General features: G+C 42.6%; 1 protein-coding gene across 1 annotated transcript in view; it reads left to right on the top strand.

Moving 5' to 3' along the window:
* The window catches only part of LOC102402015 (serotransferrin), a 39,578-nt gene extending 25,462 nt beyond the window's left edge, over positions 1-14,116 (top strand). Inside the window, exons 13-17 of the mRNA XM_006051414.4 lie at positions 4-148; positions 1,847-1,911; positions 5,905-6,089; positions 7,283-7,469; positions 13,915-14,116. Of these exons, the coding sequence (XP_006051476.3) occupies positions 4-148; positions 1,847-1,911; positions 5,905-6,089; positions 7,283-7,469; positions 13,915-13,949 (617 nt within the window). The 3' untranslated portion in view covers positions 13,950-14,116. The remainder of the gene's footprint in view (positions 1-3; positions 149-1,846; positions 1,912-5,904; positions 6,090-7,282; positions 7,470-13,914) is intronic.
* The last annotated feature ends 6,451 nt before the right edge of the window (positions 14,117-20,567 follow it).

Here is a 20,567-nt window from a genome sequence, read left to right as displayed (position 1 = left end):
CAGATGAATTTTTCAGCGCAGGTTGTGCACCTGGATCTCCACGAAATTCCAGTCTCTGTGCTCTGTGCATTGGCTCAGAGAAGGGTACAGGAAAGGAGTGTGTTCCCAACAGCAATGAAAGATACTATGGCTATACAGGGGCTTTCAGGTGAGTCTTATAATCCTCATACAAAAATAATAATAACCCCAGCCCTGACAAGAGTTCCTTTTAGGAGCTCAGGTGAGATTCTTACATTCCTAGGCCATTAGTCCTGCATGTTAGGGTGACATGTTTACAAACATATGTAGAAGCCTGTGTGAAGAGGCATCCAGGTCCCTCCAGGACACCGTCTCCGGAACTGGCTGTCATAGACAGCAAAGACTGGTAGTATGATGCGGGTCAGGAGTTCTCAATGGCGGCGGGTAGCGGGGGAGGGATTTGCCCTTCAGGGGACATTTGGCGGTGTGTGGAGATGTTTTTGATTATCAGTAGGGTTGAGGGGGTACAACTGGCAGCTAATTGGGAGAGGCTGATAAACATCCTTCACGCACAGGGCAGCACCCTACAACAAAGAATTATCTGGCCCCTAATGTCACTAGTGCCAGGTGAGGAAACCCTACCGTAATTGAATAAACACAGGAGTCAAGCATTTAGCTCACACTCTTCCAATCATCTCTGGGGGGACCTATGACCACGGAAATATACAACAGTAAAGTCCATGATTTCTACATCTTTGGTTACATCTCTGTTTCATGGAATTTTAATCATTTTTAAAGAGGCACCTGTGCACTTTATGACCTTATTAGTTTTTAACTATCCTGTCTGACTTGGGCCTTTGCTACCCTGGTAGTTCATGAATCCATCAACTTCACAATGATGGTGGTATTCATTACTAAACTGCTCACTAGCAAAGGAAAAACAAAGATTATCTCAATTTTCTAGTTAGAACCACCTTGTGAGTTAGAATAAGAACAATTCACAGTCCACAAGTTTCCAATTTCATAAGTAGACTGTACATAAGGAATCACCTTGGTGGAAAACTGCTCCTCTAATATCCGTATTGATGCTTCGGAAAGGATGTAGACCTGTTAGAGAAAATGTGCTAGAGTTTAGAATTTAATATATAGAACTGCAATTGTATAACTACAAAGTGTATCAGAGGTTTTGTTTTCTTTTTATTACTTATATTAGTAATATATGAGATTAGTGATCAAATGGGAGTCACAGTTGCTGATATCATGGCCAGCCCTGGATCTCTAAGGTGGCATAATACTCAGCCATAAAAAGGAATGAATTGGGTCATCTGTAGTGATGTGGATGAACCTAGTCTGTTATACAGAGTGAAGTAAGTCAGAATGAGAAAAACATACTGTTTTTTAACAATATTGTAAAAATTGTATATTGTATATTAATGCATATATATGGAATCCAGAAAAACAGTACCAATGAACCTATTTGCAGGAGAAGAATAGAGATGCAAACATAGAGAACAGATTTGTGGGCACAGGGGGTAAGGAGAGGGTGAGACAAACTGGGATAATATTATTGACATATATATATTACCATATATAAAAATAGATAACTAGGGGGAAGTTGCTGTATAACACAGGAGCTCAGCTTGGTGCTCGGTGATGAACTAGAGGAGTGAGACGGCGGGTGGGAAGGAGGCTCAAGAGGGAGGAGATATATGAATATGTAGAGCTGACTCACATCATTGTACAGCAGAAACTAGTGCAACATTGTAAAGCAATTATCATCTAATTAAAAATTAAAAAAAACCCAACTTCAGATTATAAGATGGCCCTTCTGAATGACAGATGTAACTCTGACCTCCTTTCTTCTCTCTCCCTGTCTGGGACCCCACAGGTGTCTGGTGGAGAGGGGAGACGTGGCCTTTGTGAAGGACCAGACTGTCCTAGAGAACACTGACGGTATGTGCACAACCCTTTGGCCCCATAAATCAGGGTCGCTGGCTCCCTTGTGTTCAGGATGTCTTTGTGGAAGTGTTAGGGGCTCTTGTCAGGGTCCAGAGCTGTGATTCTCAACCTGTTTGTTCACCAATGAGAGAAGCATCCACTTGCATAGGCAGAATGGTGAGGACCGTGAGCTTCCCAGTGGCTCTGAAATCGCTCCTAGAAGCCTTCCCACAGGTGTAGGCACTGTGCCTTCTTCCCCCTAAATACTCCTAAGAACAAGGACTTTTACATACTTACATTATAATCAGCAAGATCAGGAAATTTATACTAATGTGGTTTAATACTGATCACATCCACAGTCCCTATTCAAAATCAGTGAACTTATCCCCCAAAGGCCCTTTATAGCTATTTCTCATATTTCTAGGTCCAATATACATATTTAACCATATTATAAATCCACTTGGAAAAACATACAGACAGTAGCACCCCTGTAGGAATAAGCACCAGGACTTTGGCTTCTACAACCATTCTCCAAGAGGAGGAACCATGGCCCCTCGGAAAAACAGCTGATTCTGGGGCTGGGGCAGGAAAAGTGTAAGGTGAACCAAAGAGCATGATGCTGAAGTGCTCAGAGAGATGGAATGTGTCAGAGCACATTGGAACTGTTGTGAAAGCCCTCCACTGGCCAGATCTGACATTTTGAGCATTACAAGAAATAATAACAGTAGGAAGATTGAAAAACCCATTGAATAAAATAAGAACACATGAGTCCATCCTGATTAAATGAATGAGTATAAGGGAAACATCTTCTTTATTGCAGAATGCTAATTACAGACGTAGAAAAAATCATGAAGTTAAACAACTATCGTTTGGCAACCAATATAGCAATAATCGATTTGAGCAAGGACCATCAATCAATGGGTACTAAAACTAGTGGGTGGATATTAGATGGCCATGACATTAAAAACAAGACAGCTGTTTTTTAAATGTTGGTAAGAATGAGCATTCCAGCTGCCCATGCTCTATCACTAACAGCTTACACCACCCCCTAGAGTCCAGGCAGTATTACTTCCCTCCCTCCCTCATAACCCTGTGTGTGTGTGTGTGTGTGTGTAGTCATTTGTTATGTCCAGTTTTTTGTGACCCTTTGGACTGTAGCCCATCAGGCTCCTCTGTCCATGGGATTCTCTGGGAAACAATACTGGAGTGGGTTGCCATGCCCTCCTCCAGCGAATCTTCTTGACCCAGGAATTGAACCTGTCTCTCTTATATCTCCTGCATTGGCAGGTTGATTTTTTACCACTAACCCACCTGGGAAGCCCTCCTCCCTTTACCCAACCTCAAATTTTTCCTCTAGTGTAGGACCAACTCCTCTAAGAAGCCTTCCCCAATGGCACACCTCCATCCCACAACAGAATCCTCTGTCCACGTTGCTATTATTCATCACATTCTGTAATAAAATATGGTCACAGGGAGCTCTACTTTTTTCTTACATCTCAACACCAATCACAGTATAAGGTACGCAGAATTTACTAAGTACTTACTTGAAGGAATATTGGTTTGGCTAATTTTTCTTTCACCCCTCCTGTAACTTTTGCTTTTCCCTTTAAGGGCTGTCCTTTTCCTGCTACCTGAGTGTTACCCAGGCTGGTTCTTTGCCACTCCTTGATTTCTCTTTGTATCCTTCCAATAGGGCTCCCCTCTCTAGACCTCGATTCTCTTTGCCAAGACTCCCAAAGCCTTAACCTTCTGAGGGGAATTTATAGAGGAGGCCTACCTCCCTATACACTCCCTACCTAAACACCATCCTAGGATCTCTGCTTGCCCTGTGGTCATGTTTATGTACGAAGTACACTGATACTGCAACCTGAACCAGAATAAATCCAAACTCCTTACATTTCGCTCTTCACACAGCCTCGTCCCTATGGAGGACTTTGTTATAGGTCCCGTCAGTCAAGTCTAGATTAATCAATGTTGAAAGTGAATGCTGTGGAATTATACTGGGTTTCAAAGTCTTATTCCTTAAAACTATGTGGTGTTTTACAAATTAGCCACAGTAAACAAGCATTATTTTTACTGGAAAGAAAATTTTTTATCATGCCCTTCTAGATGCCCACTGCCCCTAACCCAGACCAAGTCACCTCCCTTCTCATTTTTCCTAATTGTCCTATTTGGAGCTCACACATTAACATTGATTTCCATTCATTAAGTTCTCATAGACCAACCTTTCTTATTACCCAAGTGCCACACTAGGGCTTCCTGTAGTTGCTCAGCAGTGAAGAATCCACCTGCAATGCAGCACACCCGAGTTTGATCCCTGGGTCAGGAAGATCACCTGGAGAAGGAAATGGCAACCCGCTCCAGCATTCTTACCTGGGAAATCCTACAGAGAGAGGAGCCTGGTGGGCTATACAGTCCATGGGGTCACAAAGAATCGGACATAACTTAGCAACTAAACAACAATAACAACAAAGTGCCATACTCCATCCCACATTCATCTTGAGGGCGTTTCTAGCCTGACTGCCCAAGGCTCGGAGCTGTTCTCCTCCACCCACTAGAAACACCAGGCATGTAGCTGTCCCTAAGTCTTGCCAGAACATTCCATCCCCCCTCAGAGAAGCAGTCCTTTCTCCTCTCAGTCCCACACATGTTACAGGACACTGCTGAATCCTTGCCCTCTCCAACTAGGCTTCCTGAGTTAACATACTCTCACTGTGCTGGTTCCCTTGCTCACACAGCATTTAGAGAGTGTTACACAAAATATAAAATGATATTATCTGTGTCCTGCACTTTTGCTTTTGGTTTGTGTGCTATTTCCCACTTTTAATAAGATTGTGTCATACACAGGGCTGGGAACATAGTATTGAATAAATGCATAAATTATTAACTAGAACAGAATGGGTTTGGAGAGAGAAGGAGGATGGACTTCATTTGGAAGGTATTGAATTGGAGGGACCGGTAAGAAAAGAAAGGCAAAAAGTTAAAAGGTGAGCAAGATATGTGCAGATACTGGAGAGGCAGACAATTTGGAGTTTTCTATTAAAATCTAAAGTGTACATTTGGAGAGTGTAGGAAAAGGGGTATTTTTACTTTGTATGTAAGTTTAAACTTTTAAAATAGTGAATTCATATAGTGATTGTTCAATTAAATGAGAAAATGAGATTAAGAAAAAGACTGTAATCCTGTATTTTAGGAGAGAAGCAAAAACCAGAAAAGCTTATTTGAGAATTGCCTCAGGAGAAAGGAACTTAAACCATGGGAATGGATGAGATGTTCTTTTCTCAGAGAGAATACAGAAAAGATGAAGCAGGGGGCTGAGAACAGGATATGGGCCTTCATGCACAGAGGCGTTTGTGCATTTTACATAGAACTAGTGTGAATGAGCCAGATTCAAGCCCTGGGCTACCTTCCAAAAGAGCCTCTGGGGAAGATTCTTTTGCTTGCTAGTGCCAGATGCTATGGGGCTTCCCAGGTGGCTCAGTGGTAAAGAATCCACCTGCCATTGCAGAAGACCCAAGAATTGCGAGTTTGATCCCTGGGTCAGGAAGATTCCCCTGGAGGAGGAAATGGCAACCCGCTCCAGTATTCTTGCCTGGAGAATCAAGGATAGAGGAGCCTGGTGGGCTACAGTCCATGGGGTTGCAAAGAGTTGGACACAACTGAGCGACTATACACACATGCAGCCAGATGGTAGAGCACAGATATTGTCAATCTGCTTAGAGGGTCATGTGCTTCCTACAGTGGAGTCTAAATGGAATTTGGAACTTAGCAGAAATGAAGATCCTTTTGAACATGCATCATCCACAGAACGTGGTTCACTGTCCCTTGTCTGGCTGGGAAGATGGAAAGGAATGGCCCCAGGGAACTCCTGATAACTCTCTTCCTCTCCATATTAGTGAAACCTCTGCTGGCCACTAGGTCCAGCCCCCCAACATGCTAGTGGAGGGTGGTCACATCTCCCAGTGAGGGTGTTTTGATCTTTGGCTGATGCACCTTTTCTGAACCTAGAAAGGAATAAAGAAGCATGGGCAAAAAATCTGCATAAGGAAGATTTTGATGTACTATGCAAGGATGGCACCAGGAAACCTGTGAAAGATGCTGAGAGCTGCCACCTGGCCCGAGCCCCGAATCATGCTGTGGTCTCACGGAAAGATAAGGCAACTTGTGTGGAGAAAATATTAAACAAACAGCAGGTATGGACCAGCCAGGGACTCCAAACTGTTTTTATTGTGTGGGTATGGATTATTGAGGGATATCACAGGCGAGAAGCCCACACTCCTGTGTTCTTTTCCTGGAAGTTAGAACTGGGAAGGTGTGGATGGTGGACTGGATCTCCCAGACCTGGCTCTACTCATATCTTCTGCTTGCTGGAAATCAGACCTCAACTGACGCATGTGTTCCAGGGTCCAAGCATCTGCCTTCTAGCTCGACCCTGACCTTGTTCTGTGGTACCCTCATTTTACCCACTTCTGCCTTTTTTTTTTAAATGAAGGCAACTAATCCTGTTTCCCAACTCTTTCTGGATACAAGTCATCAAATGTGGACTGTGTTTCTTTTGCTTAGACAGACTGAGAACCATTCCAAAAGGAAGAGAAACCCAGCAACCCTACCCTCAGGGAGATTGTCCTCTGGTGAAAACAACCAACCCAGGGCTGGCCCTGTGGGGAGAGGGGCTGTCTGAATATTTTAATCCTAAAGACCCTTCCACCCCTAAAGACCAACCTCCCCTCAGTGACAGCTTCCTGCCTGTTGATCCATCATTAGTTTTCTCCTTTTAAAAATGAAGATAGCACACCTTTGTGAGTCCTCTTAAGGTAAATGACACTAATAATGAACATTTAATGAACACTTCCTAAGTGCTAGATAGAATGCTAAACTTTCTGTAATCATTATTTCATTTATAATCTTAGAAGATGTGGACAAGTCCAGCCTCTTATCAATTTAGGATCAAAGATGCAGCTGACAGCTACCTGTACCACCCCCTCATTGGGTGATTCTTATTTAATACCTTCTTGATAATAATACTTAAAAGGGAAATGTTTATGTCCTCTCATTTCCTGGAAGTCATCCCCAAAGCCATGGCCAATGAAGTGGGGAAGAGAGATCAGAGAAGTTAGCAGTGGGTGGGTGGGAGGGAGGGACTTCCCCAAGGAGATGGGAGTAGGCTGGACCCTACAAAGGATTTGGGGGCCTCATGGAAGCCTAGATTTGGGGCCCATATTTGTGTGAATGCCAAGGGAAGGATGTGGAAAGATCCCGAGGCATCCCCTGCAGCTTCCCTTTCTTCCCAGGGCTGGTTCCCAGCTTCCAGTTTCCTCCATCCCATCCATGTGTTCCCAGGGGCTCTTTTCCACGGGTCCTCATGTACTTTCTGTCCATTTGACAGGATGATTTTGGAAAATCTGTAACCGACTGCACGAGCAATTTTTGTTTATTCCGATCAAATTCCAAGGACCTTCTGTTCAGGGATGACACTAAATGTTTGGCTTCAATTGCGAAAAAAACATATGACTCCTACTTAGGGGATGACTACGTCAGAGCTATGACCAACCTGAGACAATGCTCAACCTCAAGTGAGTAGGAGGAACAGCACGGGGAACCTGCAAAGTGAATATGGCTGGGGTTCTGGGTGCTGGATTCAAAAGGAGGGGCAGACTGTAGTCACCAGGAGATGATCAGCTGACTAGATGAAATGAGGAGGGAACAATGCAACCTAGCATGGATGAAAGGCTACTTGTATGGGCAGATGGTAAGGGGACATGGGCTGACGGCACCGGACATGCAGAATTCCATGCTATTGCTTAGAAAAGGAAGAGAGCTACGTGCCTGTGCCCACTGCTCTGCTCTGAACACCTTTTTAATACTGTGCTGTCTTGTTCAAAATGGTAGCCTCTAGCTACCTGTGGATATTTAAATTTATATTATTAAACAAATTTTAAATCAGTCACAACAGCCATAATTCAAGTGCTCAAATAGATACCTGTGTCTCCACATAGATGAAAAAAGAGAACATTTCCAGCACTGCAGAGAGTTCTTTTACATGGCGCTGTTCTTGAGAGCTTGAATGGTGATAAGTACCAGCGACTCTAAAGTTGCTATACACACCACAGGCATACCTCGGAGATACTGCAGGTTCCATTTCAGACCATTGCAATAAAAGAATATTGCAACAAAGCAACTCATATGAAGTTTTTGGTTTCCCAGTGCATATAAAAGTTACATTTATACTACACTATAAAGTGTGCAATAGCATTGTCTAAAAAATGTCTAACAATGTACGTATCTTAATTAAAGATACTTTATTGCTAAAAAACCCTATCATCTGAGCCTTCATAATCTCTCTGCTGGTGGAGGGTCTTACCTCAATATTTATGACAGCTGACAGATCAACTGTGCCAGTTCCTTAAAATAAGACAACAATTAAGTTTGCCCCATCAATCGACTTTTTTTTTTTAATCCTTGATGACTGGGTTTTAAACTTTATTTTCACAAATACAAAAACTTTCTCTTGATTCTTTAGAGAATCAGAGATATGTTAAAAAATTGTACAGTTTAATTTAGATATTATAAATACCATTGGAAAAAATTTTAAAGGCTACTATTATTGAGATATTTGTATTATTTATTTATTTATTATCCTAAACACAACCTATTTACTTATTTATTTTGCTTGCTGCATATCTATTTTTTAAAATTAGAATTCTAACATGCTTTTCATACTAAATCAAACAAGTAGAATCAAAATGTCATAAGTTTTTTAAATAGGCCAAAAGTTCATTACCACAATAGTAAAAGATGTTTACTAGTTTTCACAATGAATAGCCAGACCCCCCAAAAATAAAAAGATAATTACAATTTCAAGTCATAATGGGAACATGATTAGCCTAACAATATATAATAATTACACACAATATAATGGGTCAAGCAGAGTCATGTGGTAAATGGAAGTGCATACATGCACAAGTTTTCATCTGCCCAGCCAATCTATGTCTTTGGGTTGGTTTAATCTACTTACAATTAAGGTAATTTTCGATATGTATGATTCTATTAACATTTTCTTAATTGTTCGGGATTTATTTTGTGTAGGTCTTTTCCTTGTCTTGTGTTTCCTGCCTAGAGAAGTTCCTTTAGCATTCATTATAAAGTTGGTTTGGTGGTGCTGAATTCTCTTAACTTTTGCTTGTTTGGAAAGCTTTTGATCTCTCTATCGGATCTGAAGAAGAGTCTTACTGGGTAGAGTATCTTGGTGGCAGGTTCTTCTCTTTCATCACTTTTAAATATATCATGCCATTTCCTTCTGGCTTGTAGAGTTTCTGTTGAGAAATCAGCTGATAGCTTGATCAGAGTTCCCTTGCATGTTATTTGTCATTTTTCCCTTGTTGCTTTTAATATTTTATCTCTGTCTTTAATTTTTGTCAGTTTGATTGCTATGTGTCTCAGTGTGTTCCTCCTTGGGTTTATCCTGCCTGGGACTCTCTGTGCTTCCTGGTCTTGGTTAACTATTTCCTTTCCCACATTTGGGAAGTTTTCAGGTATTATCTCTTCAAATATTTTCTCAGGTCCTTTCTCTCTTATCCTTCTGGGACCCCTATAATGCAAATGTTGGTGCATTTAATGTTGTCTCAGAGGTCTCTTAAGCTGTCTTCTTCTTTTTTCATTCTTTTTTCTATATTCTGTTCTTTGGCAGTGATGTCCACCATTCTGTCCTCCAGGTCATTTATCCATTCTTTTGCCTCAGTTATTCTGCTATTGATTCCTTCTAGTGTATTATTCACCTTGGTTTGTTTGTTCTTTAGTTCTTCTAGGTCTTTGGTAAACATTTCTTGCATCTTCTCCATTGTTTTCCCAAGACCCTGGATCATCTTCACTATCATTATTCTCAATTCTTTTTCTAGAAGGTGGCCTACCTCCACTTAATTTAGTTGTTTTTCTAGGGTTTTATCTTGTCCCTTCATCTGGTACATAACTTTCTGCTTTTTCATACTGATTTACTTTCTGTAATGTGGTTTTTGTTCTAGCTGCTGTGGGATTGTGGTTCTGCTTGCTTCTTCTGTCTGCCCTCTGATGGAGGAGGCTAAGAGGCTTGTGTAAGCTTCCTGATGGGAGGGGCTTGCAGTGGGAAAAATGGGTCCTGCTGTGGAGGGCAGGGCTTTGCTCAGTAAAGCTTTAATCCAATTATCTGCTGATGGGTGGGGATGCACTCCCTCCCTGATTTTTTGGCCTGAGGTGACCCAGCCTTGGGGTCTATGGGCTCTATGGTAGAGTTAATGGTGACCTCCAAGAGGGCTTACACCAAGGGGGACTTTCCAGGACTGCTGCCAGTGCCCCTGTCCCTGTTATGAGCCCCTGCCCTCCCACACCTCCACAGGAGACCCTCCAACACTAGCAGGTAGTTTGGGTTCAGTCTTCTGTGGGGTCATTCTTCTGGGTCTTGGTGTGTGCAAGATTCTGTTTGTACCCTCTAAGACTAGAGTCTCTGTTTCCCTCATTCCTGTGGAAATTCTATAATCAAATCCTGCTGGCCTTTAAGATCAGATTCCCTGGGGATTCTAAGTGCCTTTGTCAGATCCCCAGGCCAAGAAACCTAACATGGGGTTTAGAACCTTCACAACAGTGGGAGAACTTCTTTGGGATTATTGTTCTCCAGTTTGTGGATCACCCACCTGGAGGGTATGGGACTTGATTTTATCATGATTGTGCCCCTCCTACCATCTTTCCATGGCTTCTTCTGTGTCTTTGGATGTAAGCTATCTTTTTTGGTGGGTTCCAGCATTCACCTGTCGATGGTTGTTCAACAGCTAGCTGTGATCTTGGTACTCTCACAGGAGGAGATGAGTACACATTCTTCTAGTCTGCCATCTTCAGCTGGAAGCCTGAAATTGATGGATCAACTCTTCTTTCATGACTGATTCCTCTGTAGCATCCAATGCTATTTGATAGCATTTTACCCACAGTAGAACTTCTTTCAAAATAGGAATCAACCCTCTCAAGTCCTGCCTTTGCTTTATCAACTAAGTTTATATAATATTCTAAATCCTTTTGTCATTTCAACAATCTCCACAGCATCTTCACTAGGAGTAGATTTCATCCCAAGAAACCACTCTCTTTGCTCATGCATAACAAGCAGCTCCTCATCTGTTAAAGTTTTATCTTGAAATTTGCAGCAATTCAGTCATATCTTCAGACTTCACTTCTAATTTTAGTTTTTTTTAATATTTCCATCACATCTGCAGTTACTTCCTCCACTGAAATCTTGAACCCCTTATAGTCACTTATGAGGGTTGGAATACACTTCTTTCAAATTCTTGCTCATGCTGATATTTTGACCTTACTCCATGAATCACAAATGTTCTTAATGGCATCTAGAATGAGGAATATTTTCTAGGTTTTCGGTTGACTTTGTCCAGATCCAGCAGAAGACTCACTGTCTGTGGCAGTTATTAAATGTATTTCTTTAATAATAAAACTTGAGAGTTGGAATGACTCCTTGATCCATGGGCTGTAGAATGGATGTTGTGTTAGCAATCATGAAGTGAAGTTGCTCAGTCGTGTCCGACTCTTTGCGACCCCATGGACTGTAGCCTACCAGGTTCCTCGGTCCATGGGATTTCCCAGGCAAGAATACTGGAGTGGGTTGCCATTTCCTTCTCTAGGGGATCTTCCAGACCCAGGGATCGAACCCTGGTCTCCCGCATTGTAGGCAGATGCTTTACCATCTGAGCTACCAGGAAGCAAGCATGAAAGCAACTTTAATCTTGTACATCACCATCCAAACTCTTGGGTGACAAGGTATGCTCTCAATGAGCAGTCATATTTTAAAAGTAATGTTTCTTTCTGAGCTGTAGGTTTCAATAGCAGGCTTAAAATATCCAGTAAACCCTCTCATAAACAGATGTGCTGTCATCCAGGCTTTGCTGTTCTATTTACAGAGCACATGCAGAGCAGACTGAGAATGATTCTTAAGGGCCCTAAGTTTTTTAAGAATGGTAAATGAGCACTAGCTTCAGCTTCAAGTCACCAGCTGCATTAGCCCCTAACAGGAGAGTCAGTCTGTCATTTGATCATGAAGACAGGCACTGACTTCTCCCCTCCAGCTATGAAAGTCCTAGATGGCTTCTTCCAATTGAAAGCTGTTTCATCTGCATTGGAAATCTCGTTTAGTGTAGCCACCTTTATGAACTATCTTGGGTAGGTCTTCGGTGTAACTTACTATAGCTTCTATACCAGCACTTGCTGCTTCACTTTGCACTTTTATTTTTTAGAAATCTTATTTATTTATTTTATTACTGGCTTCACTGGGTCTTTGTTGCTGTGTGTGGGCTTTCCTTAGCTGCGGTGAGCAGGGGCTCCTCTGCTCTGGTGCTCAGACTTCTCACTGTGGTGGCTTCTTTTGTTGCAGAGCACGGGCTCTAGATGCACAGGCTTCAGTAGTCGCAGTGCACAGGTTTAGTTGCCCCACAGCATGTGGGATCTTCCTGGACCAGGGATTGAACCTGTGTCTCCTGCATTGGCAGGCAGATTCTTTACCACTGAGCCACGGGGGAAGCCTCTGCCTTGACTTTAATGTTATGGAGACAACTTCTTTCTTCCTCATGAACCAACCTGTACTCACTTGAAGCATTTCTCCTGAAGCATCCTCACCTCTCTCAGCCTTCACAGAACTGAAGAGAGTTAGGGTCTTGCTGCAGCTGAGGCTCTGGCTTAAGGGAATGTTGTGACTGGTTTGATCTTTTATCTAGGCCACTAAAACTTTCTCTGTAACAGGAATAAGGCTGTTGCTTATCATTTCTGTGTTCACTGAAGTAGCACTTTTAATTTCCTTCAATAACTTTCCCTTTTCATTCACAGTTTGGCTAACTCTTTGGCACAAGAGGCCCATCTTTGCTTTTGACATGCCTTCCTCACTAAGCTTAATCACATTTAGCTTTTGTTTTAAAGAGAGAGATGTGCAATTCTTCCTTCCACATGAACATTTAGAATCAATGTAGGGCTATTAATTGGCCTAATTTCAACATTGTTGTGCTAGTGAAGCAGCAGGAACACACATAATATTTATCAATTAAGTTTGCCATAGTAATGGGCATGGTTTGTGGTGCCCCAAAACAATTAACAATAGTAACATCAAAGATCACTGAACACAGATCACCATGACAAAGATAATAATAGTTATTAAGAAGTCTGAAATATTTCAAGAGTTACTAAACTGTGATGCAGAGACATGAAGTGAGCAAACGCTATTGAAAAAATAGCACCAGGAGACTTGGTTGACACAGGGTTGCTACAAACCTTCAATTTGGAAAAAAGCAGTATCTCCAAAGTGCAATAAAGCACAGCACAATAAAAGAAGGTATGCTTATACTTATCTAGAATACCAGTTTGTGCTATAGCTATGTTGGACATCATTTAATGACTTGGAATCATTTGGAAGATTTGGGAGAATACCATGTAGCTCAAGGGAGGTTATTCTTCAACTGCAGAGTACAGGTCCATGAGCCCACAGTCCTTAAGATACTGATTCCCATGCCCTGGGATACTGATTCAGCAAGTCTGTGCCAGGTTCAGGATTTCTGTATTTTAACAGCTGCCCACATAATTCTGGTTTAAGGGTCCTTGGCTACTGTTCTGTTGAGGGGGTGGAGACTAGCCCTCGGCAGGGGAACCAGCACAGGCCTGGTGCTTAGTGCATCTCATTATGTTAGTTCCTTGCCTGGATCTGAGAGGATAGTTCTCTTAGGCTCATTCCAGCCACATGGACTCAGGTGTGGGAGCCCCGCCCATAGGACATAAGGCAGGGGATGATGCAGGGCAGGGAATTCCTGTTACTGTCTTTGGTGTGGGGCACTGCCCAGTGTGTAGGCAGGAGCAGGAGGCATTGGGAGGAGGGTCAGGTTCACCCATCAGAGGAGCAGGGCAACTGGTCTGAGTACTTTTGTATTGAGCTTAATTGTTGATTCACTCAACAGGAACTAAATATAGGTAGATTTTTAACTGTCCAACCCCTCTGCTCTGCCCCCACAGAACTCCTGGAAGCATGCACTTTCCACAAACCTTAAAATCCAAGAGTGGAGCCAACACCTGATGGAGATGGGAGCTCATGGGACCCATAAGCTTCTTCTGGTTTCGCTGGTCTGAGTGATTTGGTTGCCCTCACTATTTGGTGGTGGCGCCTCTGCAGGACAAAATAAAAATAAACATTATTGGTTTTATCTTTTAAAAAAAACTTCATTTTTCCCCCTTAATGCTTGGTCTGCAACTAGCCCTTCCTTCAGAGCTCAAGATTCATTTGCTCTTTCCCACAGCCACAGTTCCTGGGTACAGTCCAAGTGGAATTCTTTCTAAAAGGGGTCTGCATGGTCATTTTAATAAAATCAAGTGTACAAGGCTTGATTGAATCAGGTGTGTACGTGTGTGTGTGTGTGTGTGTGTGTGTGTGTATTGTTGGGGAACGGGCAGGAAGGAGGATGCAGAGTAAATATTGACATAGAGTGCTCAAGGCAGTACAGAAAAATAATATAGATGATTTACATAGTTTAAAATATTTTTAATACATTTCATCAGGTATACTTGAGGTCCCAAGTCTTACTGCTTGCAAAAGTGAATCACTGGAACCTCATCTTGCTAAAAATCGTCCCTTGACCCCAACTTCATGGCAGTCGCTGCCCTGTCTCCTCCTACTCTTAGTGGAGCTCCTGAAAGGTGGATTCTCATTAATGACTGAACACAGAGAAGTCAGTCTTCTGTTCCACCCATGTGCCTGAAGCTACTCTGGTCAAGGTTACTGCCCACCTGCCAGCTGTGAAAGCCAATTAGTTCTTTTATCCTTGAGTCTGTTTACTAACTTGATACAGATGACCACTCACCCTTCCTTGGAACCCTTTCCTAGCTTCTCTGGTATGGGAGCCCTAGGCTTTGGTTCCCACCTCTCTGTCCTTTTGTGGTCTTACTGTGGGCTTATCCTACCAGTTCTGAAATGTAGGGTCATCTTCCTGGGGCTCTTCTCTTCATCCAGTGCTCTTTCCACTTTCTAGGCCCTCTCTAAGCAGCGAGAATGACTCCCAGGCATCTATATCTGTAGTTCTGACCCCTGCCCGCAGCATCTAACATGCACACCTCCTCCTGCCTGTGGATCTGTACTGTAAAGTTCTCACAGTAACCAGAAGCCCAACAAATAAAAAGGGAGGTGATCATTTTACTCCTTCCCTCCCCTACTTCCCTAAGCCAGCTCTTGTTCCCATACACTTCATAAAGACAGAGTCTGCTACCCACTCACAGGAGTCATAAACTGAGGAGTCAAATTTCAATTCAGTATTCATTCTATATCTAATGTCAGCAAGTTCTGTTGATTTTGCCTCCTAAACAACTCTTCAAGTTTGCCCCTTTGTTTCCTAACTCCTACCACAGTTTCACTTTACAGTCAGGGACAGAGCTACAGGTAGGGGGTTTCTAAACACAATGGTCCACAGTTCTCAACCTTCTGGTATCCAAAGAAACAGACCTTGGGTCTACTTTGCAGTCCAGACCTGAGGTTCACCTTTTTATACACAGCCTTGCTTTGCTTTGAGCCTAACAACACTGCCTTATGTAATATTCACCTAAGCTCCACCCTTACCCCAAATCCTATAATAATTCTTTCTTATCCTTTGTTTGTTGAGATGTCCCAACCATTTCTCTGGCATGTAGTCTGTCTTACTCCAGTGAATCAACAAATCTAATTTTATCAACAACGCACTGAGTACCTACCATGATCCAGGCACTGTTCTAGAGACTGTGAACACAGTAATGTATATTATAGTCTCTAAAAATAACTTTGTTCTGTTATTTATTATTCACTCTAGATTGCCTTGTCAGTTTATCTGTACAGAGAAATGTCTGAAATCATGTTCACCAGATACTATTGATATAACAATTAAGGTGATTCCTGGTTTTCTTCTTTGATCTTTCATTATTTCATTATTATACTGAGTTTTTAATATAAAAACATGTCCCATTTTAATTATTTTCTTTTAAAAAAATCCTCTATTTTTTCGAAGAAACAGAGTTAAGGAGATAAGCCAGAGTAGGGGAATCACATGATTGGTGTCCTGAGTCTGGGATAGGTTCCGTTGTGATTTGGAACTGCTGGGAACAGGAGAGGGAAAAATTCATTCAGTGAATGAGACATTTTAACTGATGAAAGAGAAGGAAAATTGTCTCTGCTGGTTTTGCTGTAACTCTCCATCTGCTGATAGAATCAGGGAGCAGAACACTTTCAGCCAGCAACAGTCAGTGTTGGTACGTCCTCCTTCTACATCCATCTCCACAGAGCTCCCAGGAGCCTTCGGAGTCCCCGAGGTGACAGGACAAGGAGCCACTGATGCCATCCTCTGCTGCCCTCATTACTGAGACTGACAGCCCCACCTTCTAACTCAAGTATGGAAGGTGTGCACATCTCTTCCGCCTTCATAATACCCAGAAAACAAATGGAAAAAAAGAGTATGACCATGTGTTATCAAACCCTTGCCTCCTCATTCCCAAACTGCACCACCAAAATGGTACTTGTTCACTCACATGCTCTGACTGAAAATCCTTATACAGTGAGGACAGTTCTGGTAGGTGTTCTCTGTGTCTGGCCCTTCCTCCTTCACTGTATTTTTAGTCACTAACAGAAGTTATTATTAATAAAAGGAGGTGTGTGTGTGTGTGTGTGTGTGTGTGTGTGTTGGGTGTTGGGTGGTGAATACAGAGCAGGGATTGGGACCACAAGAAGGAAAAGAAATAGAATGCAGTAAGATTGCTGTCAGTTCTGATCGTTTTAGTTCATAATGTTAATTTAAAATAAAATAGTTGGGGATTTCTCTGGCAGTCCAGTGGTTAGGACTCTGAGCTTCCAATGCAGGGGGCATGGGTTCCATCCCTGGTTAGGGAACTAAGATCCAACATCCTTAGTGAGTCCAAAAAAATTCCCTGGTAACTCAGCAGGTTAAGAATCTGCCTGCAATGCAGGAAACCCTAGTTTGATTCCTGGGTCAGGAAGATCCGTTGGAGAAGGGATAGGCTACCCACTCCAATATTCTTGGGCTTCCCTAGAGGCTCAGCTGGTAAAGAATCTGCCTGCAATGTAGGTGACCCGGGTTCAATCCCTGGGTTGGGAAGATCCACCGGAGGAGGGCATGGCAACCCATTCCATTATTCTTGCCTGGAGCCTGGCGGGCTACAGTCCATGTGGATGCATAGAGCTGGACACGACTGAGCACTAAATATATATATATATATATATATATATATATATATATATATATACACACATTAGTTGGATTACTTACTTTAACTTCACATCCTAAACATTTTCTCTTAATCTGGAGTCCTTATTGCCTCCCTTTATTGATGAAATGTCCTGGAAAATGAATTTTACTGTGTTAAAGCATACAGTGAAGCATAAAGGAGCCCAACAACCTGGGATCAATGGATAAGTTACTCAACCCATCTCAGTTTGCCCTCTGGAAAATTGGGATGGTGGGCCATTGTGAGGATTAAACAAATTAACAAATTTAAAGGATTTAGAAAAATGCCTGGCTCTAGCAAGCACTCATTGTGAGCAGTTATCCTCTTTACTGGGGAAACAGTGGAAACAGTGACAGACTTTATTTTGGGGGGCTTCAAAATCACTGCAGATGGTGACTGCAGCCATGAAATTAAAAGATGCTTACTCATTGGAAGAAAAGCTATGACCAACCTAGATAGCACATTAAAAAGCAGAGACATTACTTTGCCAACAAAGGTCCGTCTAGTCAAGGCTATAGTTTTTCCAGTAGTCGTATACGGATGTGAGAGTTGGACTATAAAGAAAGCTGAGTGTCCAAGAATTGATGCTTTTGAACTGTGGTATTGGAGAAGACTCTTGAGAGTCCCTTGGACTGCAGGACGATCCAACCAGTCCATCCTAAAAGAAATCAGTCCTGAATATTCATTGGAAGGACTGATGGTGAAGCTGAAACTCCAATACTTTGGCCACCTGATGGGACTCATTGGAAAAGACCTTGATGCTGAGAAAGACTGAAGGAGGGATGAAGACAGAGGATGAGATGGTTGGATGGCATCACTGACTCAATGGACATGAGTTTAAGTAAACTCTGGGAGTTGGTGATGGACAGGGAAGCCTGGTGTGCTGCAGTCCATGGGGTTGCAAAGAGTTGGACAGACTGAGTGACTGAACTGAACTGAAGCAAGCACTCACTGTGCACAGTTAAAGAGGATCTTTACCTCCTTACCATCCCCTCCTTGTCCCCCCGAGAGCTCACTTTTCATTCAAGCCCTCACCATCTGTTACAGGAATGCTGCTGATCACTTTTAGGACATGATTTACTTCTGTGTCGCTGACTCTCTCTTCTCAGGCTTCTTTGTGGTGTCCCCTTTCCTCCTCACTCTTCAAACTCTCCACGATTTTTTTTCCTTCTATTTAAAAAAATTTTTTTACATTCACATAAATCAGCCATGGGTGTACATGTGTTCCCCATCCTGACCCTCTCTCCCACCTCCCTCCCCATCCCATTCCTCAGGGTCATTCCAGTGCAGCAGCCCTGAGCACGCTGTCTCATGCATCGAACCTGGACTGGCTATCTATTTCACATATGATAATTTAGATGTTTCAATGCTATTCTCTCAAATCATCCCACCCTCGCCTTCTCCCAAAGAGTCCAAAAGTCTGTTCTTCACATCTGTGTCTCTTTTGCTGTCTTGCATATAGGGTCATCATTACCATCTTTCTAAATTCCGTATATATATGTTAATATACTGTATTGGTGTTTTTCTTTCTGACTTACTTCGCTCTGTATAATAGGCTCCAGTTTCATCAACCTCATCAGAACTGATTCAAATGCATTCTTTTTAATAGTTGAGCAATATTCCACTGTGTATATGTACCACAGCTTTCTTATCTATTCGTCTGCCAATGGACATCTAGGTTGCTTCCACGTCCTGGCTATTGTAAACAGTGCTGCAATGAACATCGGGGTACACGTGTTTCTTTCAATTCTGGTTTCCTCCGGTGTGTACGCCCAGCAGTGGGATTGCTGGGTCGTATGGCAGTTCTATTTCCAGTTTTTTAAGGAATTTCCACACTGTTCTCCATAGTGGTTGTACTAGTTTGCATGACCACTTGTTTACGTATGACTCCCAAATAAAAATCTGGCACCTACTGCTGACACTTCACATTTGTTTACCGTATCGCCTGCATGATATATGATTTTAGACTTCCCAGAGGCACTGGAAATTCCATGTACCCAAAATACAGGCAGTTTTCATTCTGGCTCTGTCCCTGGCTCCAAAGAACTTCAACTGAGTTCTCTCATTCATGCTGAACACTTTGATCTTCCCAGCAATACACACAAAGTGTTTCAGATGCACTCTTGCTAGCTCTTCTTCTCCTTAACTCAGCTTGTACAATTAATCACCAAATCCTATATATTTTCCTTCTAAGTGTCTCTCATAACTGTACCCTCCTTTCCACACTTTCCACACTTCCCTGGTTCAGACCCTGTGCACTGTTTGCCAAAACACTGCAACAGCCTCCACCTGGTCTCCCTGCCTGTCTTTTCTCTCTCAAACCGTAGTACTCCCTTATCTGCCAATACACTATTTCACTCTCAACTGAAACTTCTTATTGCATTTAGGTAAAATCTAGGTTCCTCAGTATATCTCCCAGTCCCTTCATGTCTAGCTTTTGCAAACATTTCCTGCTCATCTCCTGCCAATTCTGCTGAAATGACAACTGCTTAATAACAGACTGCAAACTGGCAGCTTCCAGACCAGCCACTTCTAACTCTATGAGGTGTTTTATTTAGGCCACAAGTTTTCATTACTTGCTGAAATTTTAAAAGTGGAAAATTTCCCTTAAAAACCTTTTTTTCTGGCTTCTCTTAAAAAACTGAAGTACTGGACACCTTGGTCCCACATACCTGTCTGGCAAAGTAGTGGCTGTCGCTTAGGGCAGAGTGACAATTTTCAACAGCCCCAGCCCTTCTCTTTGATTTTCCTGGCTGCTTCCCTTAATGTATGTCATCTCAGGGGCAGCTCTACATTAAGGGAAGTGGCCGGGATTTACAATTTAGTGGTGATGGTGGTGGTGGTGGTGGTTTAGTTGCTAAGTCGTGTCTAACTCTTGAGACCCTCCAGGCTCCTACGTCCATGGGATTTCCCAGGCAAGAATATTGGAGTGGGTTGCCATTTCATTTTCCAGGGGATCTTCCTGACTCAGGTACACTGAATTGCTCTTTCGTTTCTGCACAGAGCACCCTTTCTCCTATTACACCTGCAGAGGCTAACTTGTCCTTCAAGTCTCATTTCCTGTCATTTTCCTCCAGTAGCTTTTCTCTGAACCCATGTGGCTTAAGCGCCCCTTTATTCATCCCCCATACCTCACCTTACACCCTCTGTCACACCTTGTGCCACACCTTATATTCCGATGAATGTAATGCTTGAGTTTGTGTAATGCTTGAATTCCTCACAAGATTCACTTCACCTCAGGAAGGGAGCGACTGGAAATCCTCAGGGGAGGTTTCTTGAGCCATTCATTTCATTCATCCATCATTCTGTCAACAACCATGAAGAGAGAGGGACATTTGACTCATATTCTAAAGGATGAGTGTGTCGCTCATCCTTCTGGCTGGCTGCTTAGTCAGTCTTTTGCTGGGAGT

The sequence above is a fragment of the Bubalus bubalis genome, chromosome 1 (assembly GCF_019923935.1).
Source record: "Bubalus bubalis isolate 160015118507 breed Murrah chromosome 1, NDDB_SH_1, whole genome shotgun sequence".
NCBI classification, from domain to species: Eukaryota; Metazoa; Chordata; class Mammalia; order Artiodactyla; family Bovidae; genus Bubalus; species Bubalus bubalis.
Note: the sequence above shows the minus strand (reverse complement) of the source record. Positions and strands in the feature narration are given on the sequence as shown.